This window comes from Bombus flavifrons, chromosome 8, assembly GCF_040668555.2.
Source record: "Bombus flavifrons isolate JBK064 chromosome 8, iyBomFlav1_principal, whole genome shotgun sequence".
NCBI classification, from domain to species: domain Eukaryota; kingdom Metazoa; phylum Arthropoda; class Insecta; order Hymenoptera; family Apidae; genus Bombus; species Bombus flavifrons.
This window is the reverse complement of record NC_138449.1, coordinates 15,916,707-15,933,874: the sequence shown is the minus strand read 5'-3', so window position 1 is coordinate 15,933,874 and position 17,168 is coordinate 15,916,707. Positions and strand designations below refer to the sequence as shown.

At 51.1% G+C, this 17,168-nt stretch overlaps 1 protein-coding gene across 1 annotated transcript in view; it reads left to right on the top strand.

Annotated features, from left to right (window-relative positions):
* The first annotated feature begins 762 nt into the window (after window positions 1-762).
* Window positions 763-17,168, top strand: part of LOC138182523 (uncharacterized) — a 44,073-nt gene continuing 27,667 nt past the window's right edge. Inside the window, exon 1 of the mRNA XM_069118464.1 lies at window positions 763-4,561. Coding sequence (XP_068974565.1) covers window positions 3,421-4,561 — 1,141 coding nt within the window. The 5' untranslated portion in view covers window positions 763-3,420. The remainder of the gene's footprint in view (window positions 4,562-17,168) is intronic.

Here is a 17,168-nt window from a genome sequence, read left to right as displayed (position 1 = left end):
CACCATAACGATTCGCTGCACGAGGTATCCCCTTCCACCGACAGGACACAATGGGCCCTACCTAAATATCGGGGGATCATGCTAAACGGCGGTAGATCAAAGGGACCGACAGAATCCAGTGGCGAGCTATCATAATAATTAGGCTCGCTCGCGCCTCTTTGTATCGGGATAGAAAAGCCGACGGGAAGGCCGGAGAGACGAGAAGAAAAAGGACCGGACGGACCGTTGCTCTGGTTCGGTATGCCTTTGCTGCTCCAACTGCACTGCGCTATCTCTTCTCCGTGCCTCTTGGTCCTTCCCGTCTGGGTCTTTGCCAAATCGTAGCTAGTCTCCTAAGAGGCTCACGATTCCCAGTTACGCGTGATCTTTGATCGTTGTCGCGATTTCCACTCGTCCGCTACGCCCGAAACAACGAGTATATCTCTAAGGCAAGTCCAAAGGAAAGACCGTAGTATCGATTTGTATTTTGTTAGGGGAATTACGTAAACGTAAGACTTATATCACGGTTTGAGAAGCTACGCAACGAAAAAACGGGTCGATTTCGTTGGGTTGCGAGTTAATTTATCTTTGAGAACGACGAGGCGCGTGAACCGTAAAGCGGTAGAAGCTTGCGGACATTGTTCGCGTATGAAGCAAGATTTGCGGAACGTTGGCAGACGATTCGCGAGCTTCTGCGACGTATGATGTAGCAGCAGTTTGTATACGATATTCGCGGTCGAGGTATGCGGGCAATCTCTGCAAATGACTTTCGAAACGCGTTGATCTAAGCAAATTAAGCGCTCGAATTGCGTTTCAAAAGCTTGTCCATCCGAATGGAAATTAATTTACGAAGACCGAGGCGTTTTCTGTGAAACTCCAAAGTCACGCAACCGTTCCTAAGATAGAGACGAAAAGAGAAAGAGAGGCAGAGAGAAGGGGAGAGAGACGAAAGATACACAGGTCCTCTCTAGCGAACTGTGAAGCGGTCAAGGGGGCAAAATTCGATCTTCTGTGGCAAGAGGCTTGATGGATATTTTCGTGTCGTGTCGGCTGCTAGTTGTCGACCAGATTGCTACAATTACATGGCGAGTGAATCGATTCTCAGCACCGATCGCGGATAATAGTCTGTATGTAATAGTCGCGAGATACCTTTCTAGACTCGTTCCGGACGAGCGCGGCTCGAAACGACGTTATTCGGTCGACGATTCTTTCCACTCCTCTCCTCCCTCCCTCCCCGCCCCTGCCTGTTTCGACCGACCCTACACGACGATCGTTCCCAACGATTCCGGAAACATGTTCGCCATCGAGCACCGCGGGTGACTTCCGCTTGTCCCGACCGATCGTCGTCAATGGTTGAAACCTCGATTTGGATAGACAACGCTACGGAGGAACAAACATCCATAAAAGAAGTAAATACGAGCTGCGATCGTATCGAGCTTCGTCAAGGTCGGCCTTCGTAGAAACGAATTTCTTCCTCGATCATCCCGATTTCTTGCTTCTGTTTTCTTACCAGAGAAGATGTACGCGCGTGTACGTAGATTTTGTTATCGATGGATGAAATGGAACGGGATTGCTCTGCCATTACCGTGATCGACTGTGACAAGCACTTTGTACCGAAGTTGGAGTAATAGCGATAAAGCGATATGTATGTGGTAATAAAGGACGTTTCGCGTCGTGGCAACAGTGTCCGTTCACGCGTCGATGAACGAAGCAACATCGGAGAAACTCGGATAAGAATCGGACCATACACGGACGATGCGACGACGTCTAAAGGAAGGAAAGAGGAAAAAAAGGAGGAAAAGAAGAGAGAATGGAAGACGATCGCCAGCGAGAGAACGTGGACGAACGCGAGTTTGGAAATCGCGCTATTTGGCAAGCGGTGGTCCGCGAGTGGCGGCCGAGCGGAACTTGGATATCGGCAGTCCGGGTGGGATGAAATCACGGTGGGCCTCGTTAGGCGAGCTTTTCGTCGTGGAGGGTCAATCCCACGTTCGCAGTCAACTTGGACGAAGGAAGAAAGAGACAAAGGGGAGAAAGGAGAGAGAAGATAGTAGAGCCGGAAAGAGAGAAAGAGCGCTACGTACAGCGTGTCGTAGAGGAAGGAGGACGATCCGAGGGAGGGACGAAGTGGCGAAAGAGGAAGAGAAAGAAAGAAGGAAGGAAGGACGAAAGGGCCGGGGTACGTTAAGGCTGGTGGAGCAGCGCCACGGGACGTTAAGTACGTCTCGTAAAAATTCCATCGAGGCAGCGTCATTTTGCCGTGTCTAAGGGGATACGGTTAGGCCTGACCGGGGGTTTGGATAGGCAGGACTAACCCTGAGGCCGCCCATGCAACACCGACTAGGAACGTCCCATCGGCAGAGGTGGTGCACGAACCGACCAGACGTAGTAGGGGATTCGAACGATCGTGCTCCCTCCTCCGGTCGTGTTCGAGGCGGTCGAGAGCCAAGTGCCTGCCCCCGCAGGAACACCGGCCCGAGATACCCGTCCCCGTACCATTTCGAGTCACTGGCTTGGCCTGGCCTGATAGCGAGCCACGAAATCCCGTAGCTCGTTTACCATCCACGTATTGACGTTTCGTCCGCGTCTACGGAACCGACGTTCGATATGCTCGCGTCTAACCACGGGATCACCGGACTACTCGGATCGTTGTGTGCTACGAGGCCGTGATAGTGTCGCGACCGAGACGTCCGACAGCGTTACGCGCGTGTGAAATTCCGTTTCTAGCGTCAGGCAACGCTCCGCGTTTGTTTCGGAGCGGACTCGTTTTGGAGCGAACGACAGCAAAGTGCGAGCCGTGGACCGTACAAGACGATAAGGAAGACGTTCGATTGCGAAGACGGTGGTGCCTGAGTGCCTCGGGATCGGACGAACCCTCGTACGTATCATTGGATCGCTCCGTTTTCTCGTTCGTGTCCTGGTAATCGTGCGAGAATCGATTGGAAAGGAAGATCGTTTCGACGAGGATCGAAGGATGACAGGTACGCAACGACGGACGGTACGGTGGGAGTCGTAGGAGGTTACCGTGATGTAAGAGGGACCGTTGAAACGATGACTGAGGACGATCAGCGGGAATTACAATGACGGTGCATCGTTGAAAGCAGAAATTGCGTCGGAAAGTGGAGCGGCGGTCGCGTTGCCTCGTACGAAAAGCACACGATGACTCGTTGGATCGGAGAGGACCAGCAGCCGGTCTGAACGAGACTCTCGACGACTTGGTCGGAGAATCTAGCGCGAAAATGCGGCCAAGTGTTCGACGAAATTTCAGTGTCGATGGATTTTGAGAAACTCGCGAATGTTGTCGTTTCGCGTATGGGTGTAGCGTGTGAATCGTTGACCGTCGATTGAATCGATCCTGCGATCGTTCGTCTCGTCGGCTCCTTACGTCGTTTCCGGAGAATCGGCCGCGCGTCACAGGGATCCGACGATCGTCCGTCAGGGATGTGCACCACGGAAATGACAGAATCGTACACGATGTCGCCGTCGACGACGGTGTCTTCCAGCGCCACGACGCCGGGCTGCCTAGGATCGCCGGCTCACCGACGGACACCTTGCCGAGCCTCCCCCGGCCGAGGCGACGTTCAGGACGACGAGGACGAGATCTCGGTGGGTTGCCCGAGCCCCTTGCCTCTGGTCGTCGTCGCTCCCAGCGCGGACGACGACGAGAGGTTGTCCCAATCGAGGGAGGAGTACGCGGAGAGACTGAGCCCGCGAAGGAGTTACCCGAGAGATTCCGTGATCGACGACGAGGACAGTTATTCTCGCAGTGGCGATTACAGAATGTCAAACGGAAGAGGCCTGCGCACCCACGAGAGCAGCGGCGGCGACTCGGTGACTACGTTGAGAGACGAGGAAGAGGACGATGAGGACGACGAGGAAGCGAATAGCAGGACTAGCAGTAACGGTGCCTCGGCGGCCGGTGCTGCGGACGATTACTTCAAACCCTTGAAACGGCTAAAGATGGTGCAGATGCAGCACTCGGACGAGGAAGACGACAGGGATCGAGACACGAACGAACGAGGAGTAAAATCTTTCAGCATCCTGGACATTTTATCGCATCGGCCAAAGGCGAAAATCGTACGTCCGTGGGACACGGTCGAGTCGAATCTCAACCACCACCACCACCACCACCACCGCCATCATCTTCAGCAACAGCAGCAGCAGCAGCAGCAGCAGCAGCAGTCTCATCATCAGCACCATCTGCATCATCATCACAACCATTCCACGACGCCGAGGGATCTTTCTTTGATGGGTATGTCCCTGGCGTCTATGTCGGGCTCCATCAGCGAGCCACCTCTTAGCAGCTCGTCCTCGTCCGGAAGGAGCTCCGTCTCCGATTCCGGAAGTCCCGATCCATTGGGTCATCATCATCACCACAGTTTGCACCACGGTATGCATCCTGGACTGCACCATCCGGTGTTACAGCAGCAACAACAGCAGCAACAGTTCAAGAGGAAAACGTCTCAGCAGCACGGTTCTCAGAGCGGGCATCACGGGAAAAGGACAACGGGACAGGGAAGTCCTCTGGACGCGTTGTTCCAAATGACCAGCAAAACGTTCGACGCTGGCGAGCATAGTCAAGGTGAGCATTTTCGTAACAGGCTACGATTTTCACGCGTTGCGTAAGCTGTCGTCACCGACGAGCACACCAGCTACTATCTACCTGTATCACCACTTGACGGAATTTATTCGCAAAGAGAATCGTTGAACGCGTATCGTGCACGCGGCAAAAATAGGAATTATTACGGAAGCATGATGGAGCAACTGATTACGTGTGTCGTATTTCAGTCGCGGTATACGTATCGTCACGATATCCCGGTGTAACCTATGAAACAATGCCTAGCACGATTCATTCGCACATGCAAATTCCGCGTCGAGCCAACGACTCTTAATAGAATCGAATGGACGGTTTCTTTATTAATGGTGGAGGCCCGCTTTTGTGTTCCCATCGTGGCATCATCGATGAATGCAGGCCTTAATTTTGATGGATGTTTCTCGCCGAACCTCGATAACCGCCGTACGTTCGCTTCTTTCGTTTCTTTCGCCGATACCACCGACGATACTTTGCTATTATCATTGTTTCCTGCGACGCGACCAATCGAATCCTCTTCGCCTTGTAACCCACGAATCGGTTCTCTTACCCTCTTCTCATCCGCAAACATCCGCTATTATCAAAAATATTAATCACCCATGCTCGTCTCGATCGATTTTCCCTTTATGCGTCCCGGCACGATGCGTTCATCCCGGAACCACCGGAACACGGTTGATCGTCGTACGACGCGAACACTCGATCTGTTCGTCACCCGTCGTCTGTGACAATGCGCGTGCAACATAAATCTTTCGTATTGTTCTCGTTGGAACGACAACGAAATATACCCGGCCGCCGAAAGACGGTCGATGCGGTGTATGTCTTAGATAATAGATAGACGAGATTCGTTTGTTTCGCGAGCGAGCGAATATCGAACGATTAGAGCGAGTATGTAAGTAGTTTGGACGAAGCCGGTGGAGGCGCCGCTTCGTTGGATAGGCTGTTACGGTATTTAGAGACGAGAGAAAAGCGCGCACACGAGCGTCGTCGAGCACATACCAAGTGCTACTTTCCAGAAGCAGGCTTCTGCGAACGCTACTAATATTAGTAGCTGCTCTTACCGTCTGTTGCAAGATGCGCCGTAATTGAACGACGATGACATTTTTCACCGTGGCTTGGATTTTACTCGCTGGCTCGTACTCGAAACGAAACGGTAGTCGATATCGTTGGTGTTGCGCTTGTTTCGCGCGTCGATTCCCGGAGACGCGGAAGTATTAATCTTGAGACGACCAGTTGACGGCCACGATTGATAGTACACGAGGGACAGGCTGGATGATGGTACGCATCGTGTGCGAACCTCGTGCGCCATTGATGATATCGAACGTTGCGTATTCCGTATCTCGATAAAGGGAAACGGATTGATCCATGAGTCATCTTGGATCGTTAACCTCGAATAGACGCGGCTAAACCTGGAATTGTACACGTTTGTCTTGCGAGTTGGAACGATTTCCCCATGAATGAGTTTGTTTTGGATCCCCTTTGTCGGCGTAGGTTTTAAGGGGGGCGGGGGAGGGTGCGAGTATCGACGAAAAACGATGGGCTGAGCAAAAGTTGTACCCTCGTCCGATCGTCGGAACATCCGATCGAGGCACTCGAGGTCCTAATGGAATTGTAATTTCGTCGAAGATGCAATAAACACGAGAGTCTTGCTCCGAAAGAAAATTTTCAGTCCACGCTAACTCTTAAAAAAATTGGATTTACCGATGATATCCTGGGAAATCGACAACGCAAACAGAGAGGCCGTGCGGCGGCCGTCTCTAATCTTTCCGTAGTCCAATTGCCTGCAGCAACAAAAACCACCCGGACGTGGAAGCGTAGATGCGCAAACACGTGCCCTTTTCCGAGCGCGTCTCGTTTCGGAGACGCCGGATCGTAAAACCTAGTTTTCCGTAACCCAGGCCAAGACCTACGGTGCCTCGGAGATTGAACTTGGCATCGTTGGCGGGATTGAAATGGCCGAAAAGGTCAGAGAAACTCGCAATAATCATCGTAAAATTAAGGGTTTTATGAAACGAAAAAATTACGGACGGAAGCCACCCTTTTCGTGGACCTTGAAACCTCTCCAACTCCCTTCAAACGACCATCCTCGTGATCGTCCATTGTTTGCCATAGCCTCGGCAAATTGTTTTACAACACCGTTGGCTTATGCTACGCGCCGCCGCCGTGTTTGCACGAGGAAAGGAAACGATCTTTTTTCTCTCGAAAGACAGGCCACGTAAACAAGCAGCTTGCTCTTCGGGGGTGGCCTAAAGCGGATTTCCAAGCGCTTCTCCAGAAACTCTTATCGCAGCTGCCATAGGAGAGAACCGATTCTCCCAGATACGTGGCCAAATGTCGCATTGTTTCGTATCCTTGAAACGCAGCCTACGTGTATCTTGCGTCTGTCGGTCACGATACGGGGCACTGCGTCAATGAAAGAAAACGCGACGACCTTACAACGAGGTTCGTACGTCGCGAGACGTCGATTCAGTTGTTCGTTTCCCTACACTTTCGTAAGAATACGAGAAACGCGCGTAACGCGATAAACGTGTATCGCGATAAACGAGAGCGGTAGGCAGAAGCGGACGGCCAATATCCTTGGAGATTTCAATATTCCTTGACACGTTGGTGGCGCGTTAATGACAAGGAAACGATGCCGCGTCCTTAGACAGCCGGATTGTTCGGGCATCAAGACGTCGTTCATCATTTTCATGCCGCACTTCCGTTCTTCTCGACCAATTACCCCGTGCGTACGGTGGCGTTAGTACCGGTGGCGTAGGAAGAAAAAATTTCAGGACGAACGCCGCCCGATATAGTCGGGTTTAAAAGGGAAGAGGAAGAGGAGAGAAAAAAAGAGCAACAGAAGAAGAAATAAAAGGGAGAGCCCGTTCCCTGACGAAAGGACAGTTTGGCATTACGTTCGAGGGGCGCGTAAGAGGCACGTATTATCCCATAAGCCGTAAGACGACCAGACGTGGATGGTCGCGCGCACACCGACACTATAGCTCGTTACACGTTTCGGTCGGGGCCTGGCCTCGTCCATCCGTGTGTGTCCCTGGCAGGACCAGTACGTAATTTTAGGCCCACCTATACACCGGCGATCTCTACACGAGTAATTTATTATGTGGCGCGGCGAGAGCATATGTCTCATTTGCATATAGCGTGATACAGAAAACGCGAGCCGGTACTTCCGACGGCGGCGGCGGCGGTCGCGGCGGCCAATATGCGAAACATTTCAACAAAGAGACGTCGTCCTCGCGTCTTTTACGTCGTATACGATACCACCGCGATCGAGTTCGCGATACGTTTCGTGGCCCGTATGGATAGCGACGAAAAAACGGCGGCAGTTTGGAAGGAACGCGAGTTGTCTAAATCTTGGGACTTTTGTATTCGAATTTTTATAATATCTCACAGTCACGAGTCGATGTTGGAGAAGAGGAGAAAGGAATCGCTGCAGAGTCGAATCGTCTGAAATACCGCGCTTTGATCGCTAGTGTCGGTATCGGCACGTAAGAGGATACCGACACCGCGTGAGAAATATGCATCGGCTATGATTGATTTTCGTGAGAAGGTTAATTTATCTAGAAATCTCGTAATCCAACGATGGTTCGATAACGAAGGAATCGCTCTTTAACGAAGATTCGTTGGGAATCGCAGATTTACGCCCCCCGGGAGTATGGTGTGGGTTTTATCAATTTTATATTTCGTCCGAAATGCCACTTTTTAACGGCGCGCAAGGGCGTCTTCGGATCTCGCTGGAGGAGAGAAAGGCGGCAAAGTAGAAGGGGAACGGTTCGCCTCGGGCAACGTGGTATAAAAGCCGGTGCGCCTTCGCTTTACGCAATTTATGATACGTTCTTTAAAAGGGCTAACATTAGGCAAAGAGGCAACAGCTACAGGGGCCATTACGAGGTTCCGTGATTGGCCGCACGCGTATTGAAAACTAGCCGAAATTAATCAAACTCGGTCATCTTCCTCGACAAATTATTTTATCCGTGTTGTTTAAAAGAAAAACCAACTTATTAATACCGTGGAGAGATCGTGTTTAATACGCGCGCGTACGTACGCGTACTTTCCAAAATATCGACGAATTTAACGTTTGGACGTATCTGCGATTTCACGAAACTACAACCGTACGTACCGCGTCTTGTCGATTTCTCACGTGCCGTACCGGGCTCCCGATGGAATTCGATCATCTCCATTATCCCATAGGCTGGTGGCGAGTCTGCTGGGGGTTTGATCGTCGGCGCGAGATCGTCCGTGGAAGGTTTTTGCGGGTGAACACGACGCGATTCGTCCCCTTCTTTACCCCGTACCACCCGGAATACGCATAAAACGCGTTGTTCACACGAGAGCCGATCGGAGCCAGCGAGCGCGGCAGTCAGGCAGGCCGGTCGAGGTTGCCTTCTCGGAGAGAAGCCCGCTTGCGGTCTCGGGACCGGAATTACAAATGATATCGAATCGAATCGCTCGTAATATTATTCGATACGTGTTCCATTACTGGCGAAGTCTGAGCTTCAGGGATTCAAATTAGATTACCGCCGGGTTAGGTATTCCCGATCGTACGTATCTGCCGCGTCTTGCTACGTTCCACGCGTACCAACGCATTTCTCGATATCCATAGAAGTTACCATACGTACGTACGTTCGAACGTATTTTCGTAGAGGCGTATGGGTGAGCCATTGGCGCGTGTATGGGATCGAACACATCGACGAAATAAGAGAAGAACCGAAGGAACAGAGAGACGCGGTCAGCGAGGCCCGAGGCCCCTACAACACGGTAGCCTCACGTATCCGCAATTTACTTCTGATTATTATGCTCTCTATACTTACGCGGCGTTCTTATCTCGCCTCTCTCTCTCTCTCTTCTCTCTCTTCGTCCCCTTCGTTTTCCCTCGATCCAGACGCGTCCTTCCTTTCTCTCTGGCTGTTTGTTGTTCTTCGTCCGTCCCGCGCGGTGAGCTTGGACGCTGCCCTGTACGGGAATCGAGGCAGGTATCGATTTACGACGGTACCCAGTCGTTAGATTCTCGACGATATATGCCCTCGTCATGCTTGGGCCACTCTGTCTGCGCGCTTGGAACCCTGGCTTTCGTTCGTATAACCCATTCCATGTACCTCGTCTTATCAGCGATCGGCCGAACCGTTTACGCGACTTTGATAAAATTTGCTTTCCGGAACACGAAGTGGTCCTCGGTTGAAGACCGGTTGAAGGTTGAGTTGAGTAAGAGCGACCTTACGTTCTCATCGACCACTGTACCGGCCAAGTACATCGTTGCAGCTGCATTGTCGAAACTACGGGTCAATTATCGGCAACGCTACCGTACAGGCTGATTCCGGAAGCTGGGGCAGACTTCTTCCGATCGTATCTCCGGGTACAAAGTATACCCCGGTGCGCCTCATTACGTGTCGACGAGCGTTTCTTTCGGATCGATCCATTTTATTACAAATTATACACGTCGAGGTTGACTGATAGACGAACGAGTGGATGAATTTCTAATCGAAAAATATATCGAAACAAGTATAGGTACGGTGTAACGCTAATCCAGATCCTCACTCTCTCTCGGTGTTACGATACGATAGAACACGATAGGGAGCAGGTTCGTGCATTTTTAGCAAAGGACATTACCAAAAAGGTTGACCTTGGCGCGTAGCTCTAGCTGAAGGCTACAAGAAACAGCAATAGAAATCTACTTATAGCTCTTTTGTTTTTAGACCTTGTAACCCGAAACGACATTCATATTCGAGGGCACAATAATGGACCTCTTCTTGTCTCTAATCTTTTGCTTCACTAAATTCTATTTTCTTCGTAACAGCGGTGTCTAAAAAAAAAGATGTGAAGTTTTTCTCGAAGTAATCGCTTTAACGATACAAAATTGCGATATCGAAAAAATGATCTCTCAGTCGTTCGTAGAAGATCACCCTGTACACGCGTCGTGCACCTTTCGATTCCTCGCAGAATCTTCGTCATTTTCGGGCCCGACTCGTAAAACGTTAACAGAACGTCGTCATGCCATTTACATTTTGTCGCTGCATGCTGCTTATTACCTACCACCTCTAAAGTATCCTTTTACGTGTATTTTCTCGCTATAAAAAAAAGAAATATATTATTCGCGATAAAATAATGGAATAAAAAAAAAGGAGAAAGAAAAAAGAGTAGGAGGGGGAAACTGCGTAAGAGTGGATTAGTTTTCCTGGATAAAAAGTAGGCGTCGCTGGGAAAGGAAGCAGGCGTTCGCTTTCGTTTAATAAGCGGCGTTAGACCGACGCCGATTCGGCTGGTTTAACGCACAAACGAGGAATCGATCGGCAAATTGTATCTGTTCGTCCGGTGTGCAACGATCCCCGGTCCGGTTTGCGTGTTTTTATCGGTTGCCTGCTTCGGCTCGCGCGATCGTTTCGCGTTTTCGTGTTTACCTCAAATTACCGCCCGCCCGGAGTGGATTTTTTCGTTTTCTCGCGCGCGCGTCGTCCGTCGAACGTTGGAAGCGTTCCCTCGTTCGCGGAACACGCATATAACACTCGAGGCGGCTTTTTACCCCGTCTGCTTGACTCGAACGATCTAACGATTTCTACGCGCGACAGCCCGCAAAATCGACCGCACCGCCGTGCATCGTAAACAGGTCGCATCTCGCGCTGGCTGGGATTTTCTCGTTTTTTGCTGCCGAACCCAGTTCGCGGGACAATCGAGCGTAACGACTACGACGGGCTTCTAACCTGCGAGCTGCGTATCGGACAGCGCATCGAACAGCGCATCGAACAGCGCATCGAACAGCGCGAACAAAAGATACCACGTTGTCGGGTAACGATCCGAGTAGTGTATAACAGGTTTGTCGGGAATCTCGAACGAGGAAGCAGCTCCGAACCCTCTCGATGAAAACGCGCTCGTGTTGCTCCAGTTTGCGGTGAACGATCGGTCTAGTATTTTGTTAATCGTTTTCCCGATAGCGTCGATAGCAGTAGCACCGATTGTGGCGAAATTGGCCACGAAGCAGTAGGATATCCAAGACTCGGAGCTTGAGAAAGATAATTGGCGATAGTAAACAAATTTTATGGTGTACGATAGCGATGCCGATTCGTAATAGAGTCGCGAGAATCGTGTAATACGCAAAGTAACGGCTGTATATATTACGTATTATAGTAGAAACATTTTTACAAGAGATGAGAAATTGCCTGTATCGCGTCTACTCCTCCCGTGCAACGATCCGATATTAAATGCGATTCTGTAGTTGAAAGAAGTTAATTAGTTAGTAGTTGGTTACGTACACCGTACACCGTACGCTTTGTCTGTTAATTTCGCGATTGTACGATCTTCGTTGTAGAGTCGATGGATGGTTAACCAAGCGGTCTTTCGGTTATCAATTACACGTCAATTAGTCTAGCTCCCCTTTTTCCAGCGCGTCTGTTTACCATCCGCGCGTTCTGATTGGCACGCGTCCGCGTAGCCGCTCGTTGCAACGACAAACGATCATGCCGGTAATTAAGCGAAGCACCGACGTCGCTCTCGCCGCGTAACATAGTCGCGGCTGAAATTATCAGTCATAATAACGGGGCTGACCGTGTCTCGCGATTAGCATAGAGCCGGACGAAGCGATGAAAATATTTACGCGGCGTGGACGATTCTATAATTGAACGTGGCACCTACGCGTAATCGAGCCTATTTATCCTTGGTCCCGTTAGCGCCATTTCACCGATAACGCTCGCGCAATTCATCAGATTCGACGGGTTAACGCCATGCGACTCAGGGAGGCTCGATCACGGCAAATACGTCGTGGTTTCATTTTCCCAATCGGTACAAGTAGCCGTTAGCCGCGTTAAAAGAGATGCTCGAGTTTCTGGGTCCTGCGGAGGTGAAAGGGAGGAAATGATTGCAAGAATAGTGCCGCGCGTTTGTGCGGGCCCTTGCGCAGTCTTGTTTTCCCGGCTTCGACTAAGTACAGAGATGTCGACGCATTTTTATGGATCGCGGTTCGAGCTACCTAACGTACGCTTCTTACGAAGGCGTGGTCTTTGGTGCTGTTACTTCGTGGCGAAGAAAGCCACTACGCAAAGTTGTCGAAGCTTCTCTGACCGTCCGAATCGTACAATCGTTTGACAACACAGGTTACCCCTTATACAGGGGAAACTTCTACCAAGTTTTTCGATCTATTCCCTAGATCTATCGTTTACGGCAATAGAAAGGGAACATTGGTAAATTTAGGAAACCGTCAAACTAAAATTATGCGATTGATCGTAGGCGAATAGAAATTTGCGAATAGTGCAAGGAAAGATGGTTGGACGATATCTCGATGCGATTCTTATGCAACGTTGCTTGTCAAAGCTACACCCACGGGACTCTTTCTTTTCGCTTCGTTTAGCTAGTCGAAACGCAGAGTCGAGTCGTGGAGGACCGTGCGATCGGTCCTCGAACCTGTCGTGCGTTTTCTTTTCCAAGCGACCAAGGAGACACGCGTATTAGTCACGTTAAAGAGCCACTCGAGTTTCCGGATCCTCGAGGTTAAATAAGAAGGAAAGAGGACCGGGGAGAGGTAGAAAGAAAAAGAAGACGGAGGGAAGATAAAAAGGAGGGTGGGTCGTTCGTTTCGAGTTGTTGTGACAGTTTGCCGAACAAACAAAACACCAGCCGCCCGCCCCACCCCCTCTTGGGCGAGAAGGAAAGAGAGAGACTCCGGATGCCGGCAGAACTTTTTACTCGACAAGCAGGCACCCCCGCTGCGTTAAGTGACCATTCGGTTTTCGAACAAGTGTGTGCTGTCTTTTCGAAGACACCCGACTCTTCTCATGCGCTCTGACACGCTGATTCTTACAGCCTCTAACCGAAAACGGGAGTCCTGTTGCGCATTATCTCGCGTTTTTCTTTTACGCCGAGGCCTGCCATCGAGTTACGTAAGTCGAGAAACATTTTAGAGAGGAAAAATCCTCGTTGACCCAGATACCGTTCGTCGTCGTATCGAAAGGACGATCGCGAAACGATTCTCGTTCGTATACTTTCGTAAGATTGCTTGAACGAGAGCGCGAAATAAGCGAGTACTTATTTTGAGAAACATGGTAGAACAAGAATGGAAGAATTGGAGGATACGCGAGTCAACAGCGAGGAGGGTACTCGTTTGCTTTGGCTTTTTCCGCATCTTGCCTTGGTATATATTTTTCTTTCGCGCAGCTCCGTAAAAAGGGATAAAGAAACACATGGTGCGGAAATCTTGGGGCGGCAATAAGCAAGTAAAATCGTGGCACCAGGCGCAATTGCCGCGGACAGATGGCACGGTAGCTGAGAAATAACGGCGGTTTCGATTCATTTCGTGTATACATACACACAGTCAGCGGGTGCTGTCCGCTCTAATCGAGGCAAGCAGAGTATACGCAGCAGCGAGTGCGACCTATTAATGCACGCAAGAAGGCTGCGATCGGCTCAGCTGGAAATTATGACGCTGTCGCGGTTCGTGCAACTTCGTATTACGGGGTAACTGTCGTGCTAGCCAAATGACCGGGTACCAGGTTGTAATAAAACGTCACGGCCGGTCAAATTGGACGTAAAGCGATGTTAATGATATCATTTTAGCCCGAGGGAAAGGGTGAAGCCGGCGCACGTACGGAAACTCGGTGTGTCCCTCGTTGAAAATTAAAAGAATTTCCTTACCCCTCTTGCATCGAGGACTCCTTAAATTTCGTTTGAAACGTTTCGATTGTTGGACGGGAGCACGAACTTTCAACATCCTGCGATGTCTCCACCGAGAAACGTACAATTACGCGACATTCTTCCGTCGACTGCTTGCGTTATCTGCTTCTGAAATACGTACGACGCGTACGATCCTTCGTATTTCTGTTTCCTTTCGAAAGCAATAAATTACCATTCAATTACATATTTCTGTCGTACCTTGGAGTCTTCGTGGCTCGACGTTATTTAACGCTACGGTGCATCGTCGTCCAACACGTTTTCGAGAAAATTTGTTGGAATCTACCATCGCCGGGGGACTGCCACCGAGCGAAAGCCGAATCTCCTTCAAATTCCGGAGGAACGTGATTCACCGGTGCGTTATGTTTGAGCAATTTCATTAGGGAAAAGGGGAGGGGGTGAGTGGAGAGGGGTGTGGGGCGAGGAGCGAGAGAAGGGGGCCGCGTAATCTCGTTGCGTTCCTCCGGACAAGATTTCCTCCGATAACTCAACGAAATTAGCGGGGAAGCGGTGTGCAAGTTGGACGCTATTGCGGCCGAATAATTCTCAATTAGTCGGCGGAGATCGCGACTCGCTAAGTCGTATTTATGCCAGTCGTTGGATGCTCGTCCAGCCCCGACCGCCTTCGGCTTTATATTACGCCGTGCCGGGAGATTTATGCGATCGATCCGTCTCAGTTTGCTCGTGGATCCCCGCGTCCAATAATCACTCCGACCCGTTTCCCCGCCGTCTACCATCCCTCGTGTAGTTGCCCGCTTCTCAGTCGTCTCGCACGTCGTGGCTCGGCCGCAAAACTGCGAGACGCGTGCCCGAGGAAAATCGCTCCCGTGGCGACGCGACGACACGATCCGCGCTGAGGGATTTCGTGGCGTGCGTGGGGGGGGGCGATCATCGACGACCCTCCAACAACGACAAATAGAAATAAATTTCACACGGATCACGCGACGAACGACGTTTCGATTCGCCCGATTTTTATTGAGCTCTCGCCGGCTTTATTGCCTGCTTTCGCCGACTGATCCTGCCCATTCGTTTCCTTGAGTCGTCTCGGTGGAAGTTGTCGGGCGAGAGAGTCGAGGACGCGGGCTTGTACGAAGAAATAAAGCGGCGAAATAAAGCACCGCGTAATTTCGTTTTACTCTTCGAACTCGCAAGGTGATACCTCTGCTTACGCGCGCACGTCCTACCACCCTCGTGTTCTCCGTGTTGAAAGAAATTCTCCGCGTCTTGTACGCGGACAAGGCCACGCGTCGAAGCGAACGCGCAATGGGCAGCGTGTAAATCTTTTCACGAGCTCTCGCGTGGCGAACGAATACGCGTATTCCTCTCGGTGCACCGAGGTCGTTTGATCGCTCTATCGACGCTCGTGGCGCGTGTGCACGCGTCGAATGTAAAATTGGAATTTAATACGGCCATCGTCCGGAATCGTCGGCTCCGTTCGGTATCGCGGCCCCGTTGTCCTCCGCCGGGGAGAAAGAGAGGCAAGTTCGCGCCGATCCCGCGGACGAAGAAGCGAGCGAGGAAGGACGAACGTTGCGAAGGCTTCTATAATAGGTTTTACGGCCCGGGGACGACGGGGCAACCACCGTTGAAATTGATTTTCGCGTGTCACGTATTTTTCGACAGGGGCGAGAGCTGATTGTCAGAGATGGCGAGATGCTGCCCGCAGCAGCGGCTCCTTTTTGCCTCTCTGCTTCGTGTGGTGCGCTCTCTCTGGGCCGTCGGGCTAGTAGCCGTGCGGCGTGTACGCACGAAAAAGCCGGTCCGGCTGCCGGGGAACACCGCAGAACGGCGACCAACACCGAGCTGAAACGAAAAGAGCGTAAAGGGAGAAGGAAAAGAGAAGAGTTGGAAACGGCTGCGAAACGCGGCGAGCGGACACGAACTGAGACGAAAAGAGGAAAAAGGGCGGAAGGGAGGAAGAGAAAGAGTGACGTAGAATAGAGCCATAAAAGCCTTTTCGAAGACTCGCGTCGAACCACCGCGTGCTCGTTCGCGCTCGTCTGTGCTCGCCTGTGTTCGCCTGTGCTCGCCGGGCCCTTCTTCGTTCTTTCGAATTCGAGACTTCCGTTCGAGAACCTTCCTCGTCCCCGTTCGCCGTTGATGTTCCGATGCTTGTTAGATAGCCCGTCCGAACAGACGGTTCGAGGGGCAACGAGAGGCGAGACGCGACAGAATGAAGACGTGAAGCGGTCGTGAAATTGGCCACCGAACGCATCGATTTCGAGGAAACCATCCTTTCGGCTCAAATACGCCTATTCTAATGTAATTAGGCCCCCGGTGAATTGGCGTTGCTTCGTGCTTCTCCTTTTTTTCCTCTCCTTTCTTCTCCTTTTTCCTCCATTCTCTCCTGCCCTTTCCTCTCGCTTCCTTCCCTTCCACTCCCCTCTCGGACCGCCACTCTCCTCTCACGTTTTCATTCTGTTTCTTCCCCCACCTTTTTCTACCTCCTGTTTCTCGTTTTATTTTCGTTTCGCATGCAAATCGCACGGCACTCGGCGGACGTTCGCGGTGCGCCTTCCACGAAACTTTACGGTCGTGCTAATTCCTCACCGTGCGGAGGTGCTAAGTGAAACAAAACCCGGGGTCGCCTCGAATCGCCAAAGAAACGCGGCTTTTTTTCGCCTGCGTATCGACCAACGGCGTATGCAAACGATCGTATCTCGACCGGGATCGAACGACTTCCGGCCCGGCCGTAATTTCGGCTGCACGGCAACGAGACCGCCAAGATCTACGGCGTATTAGCGTCTATTGTTGATTCTTCGATGCCGTGCGCTTCGCAATCGCTTGCTTTTTATCAACGGATAGCGAAAGAAAAGAAACGGGTGGCGGTTCTCTCGTTCCCTTCCTCGATCCACTCCCTGGACTGTTTAGCGAAACGAGGTTGCTCCTGTATAATTAACCGTTGCACTTATCAGAAATTCATCGTACAGGCCTTCTTATAATTCGCTAT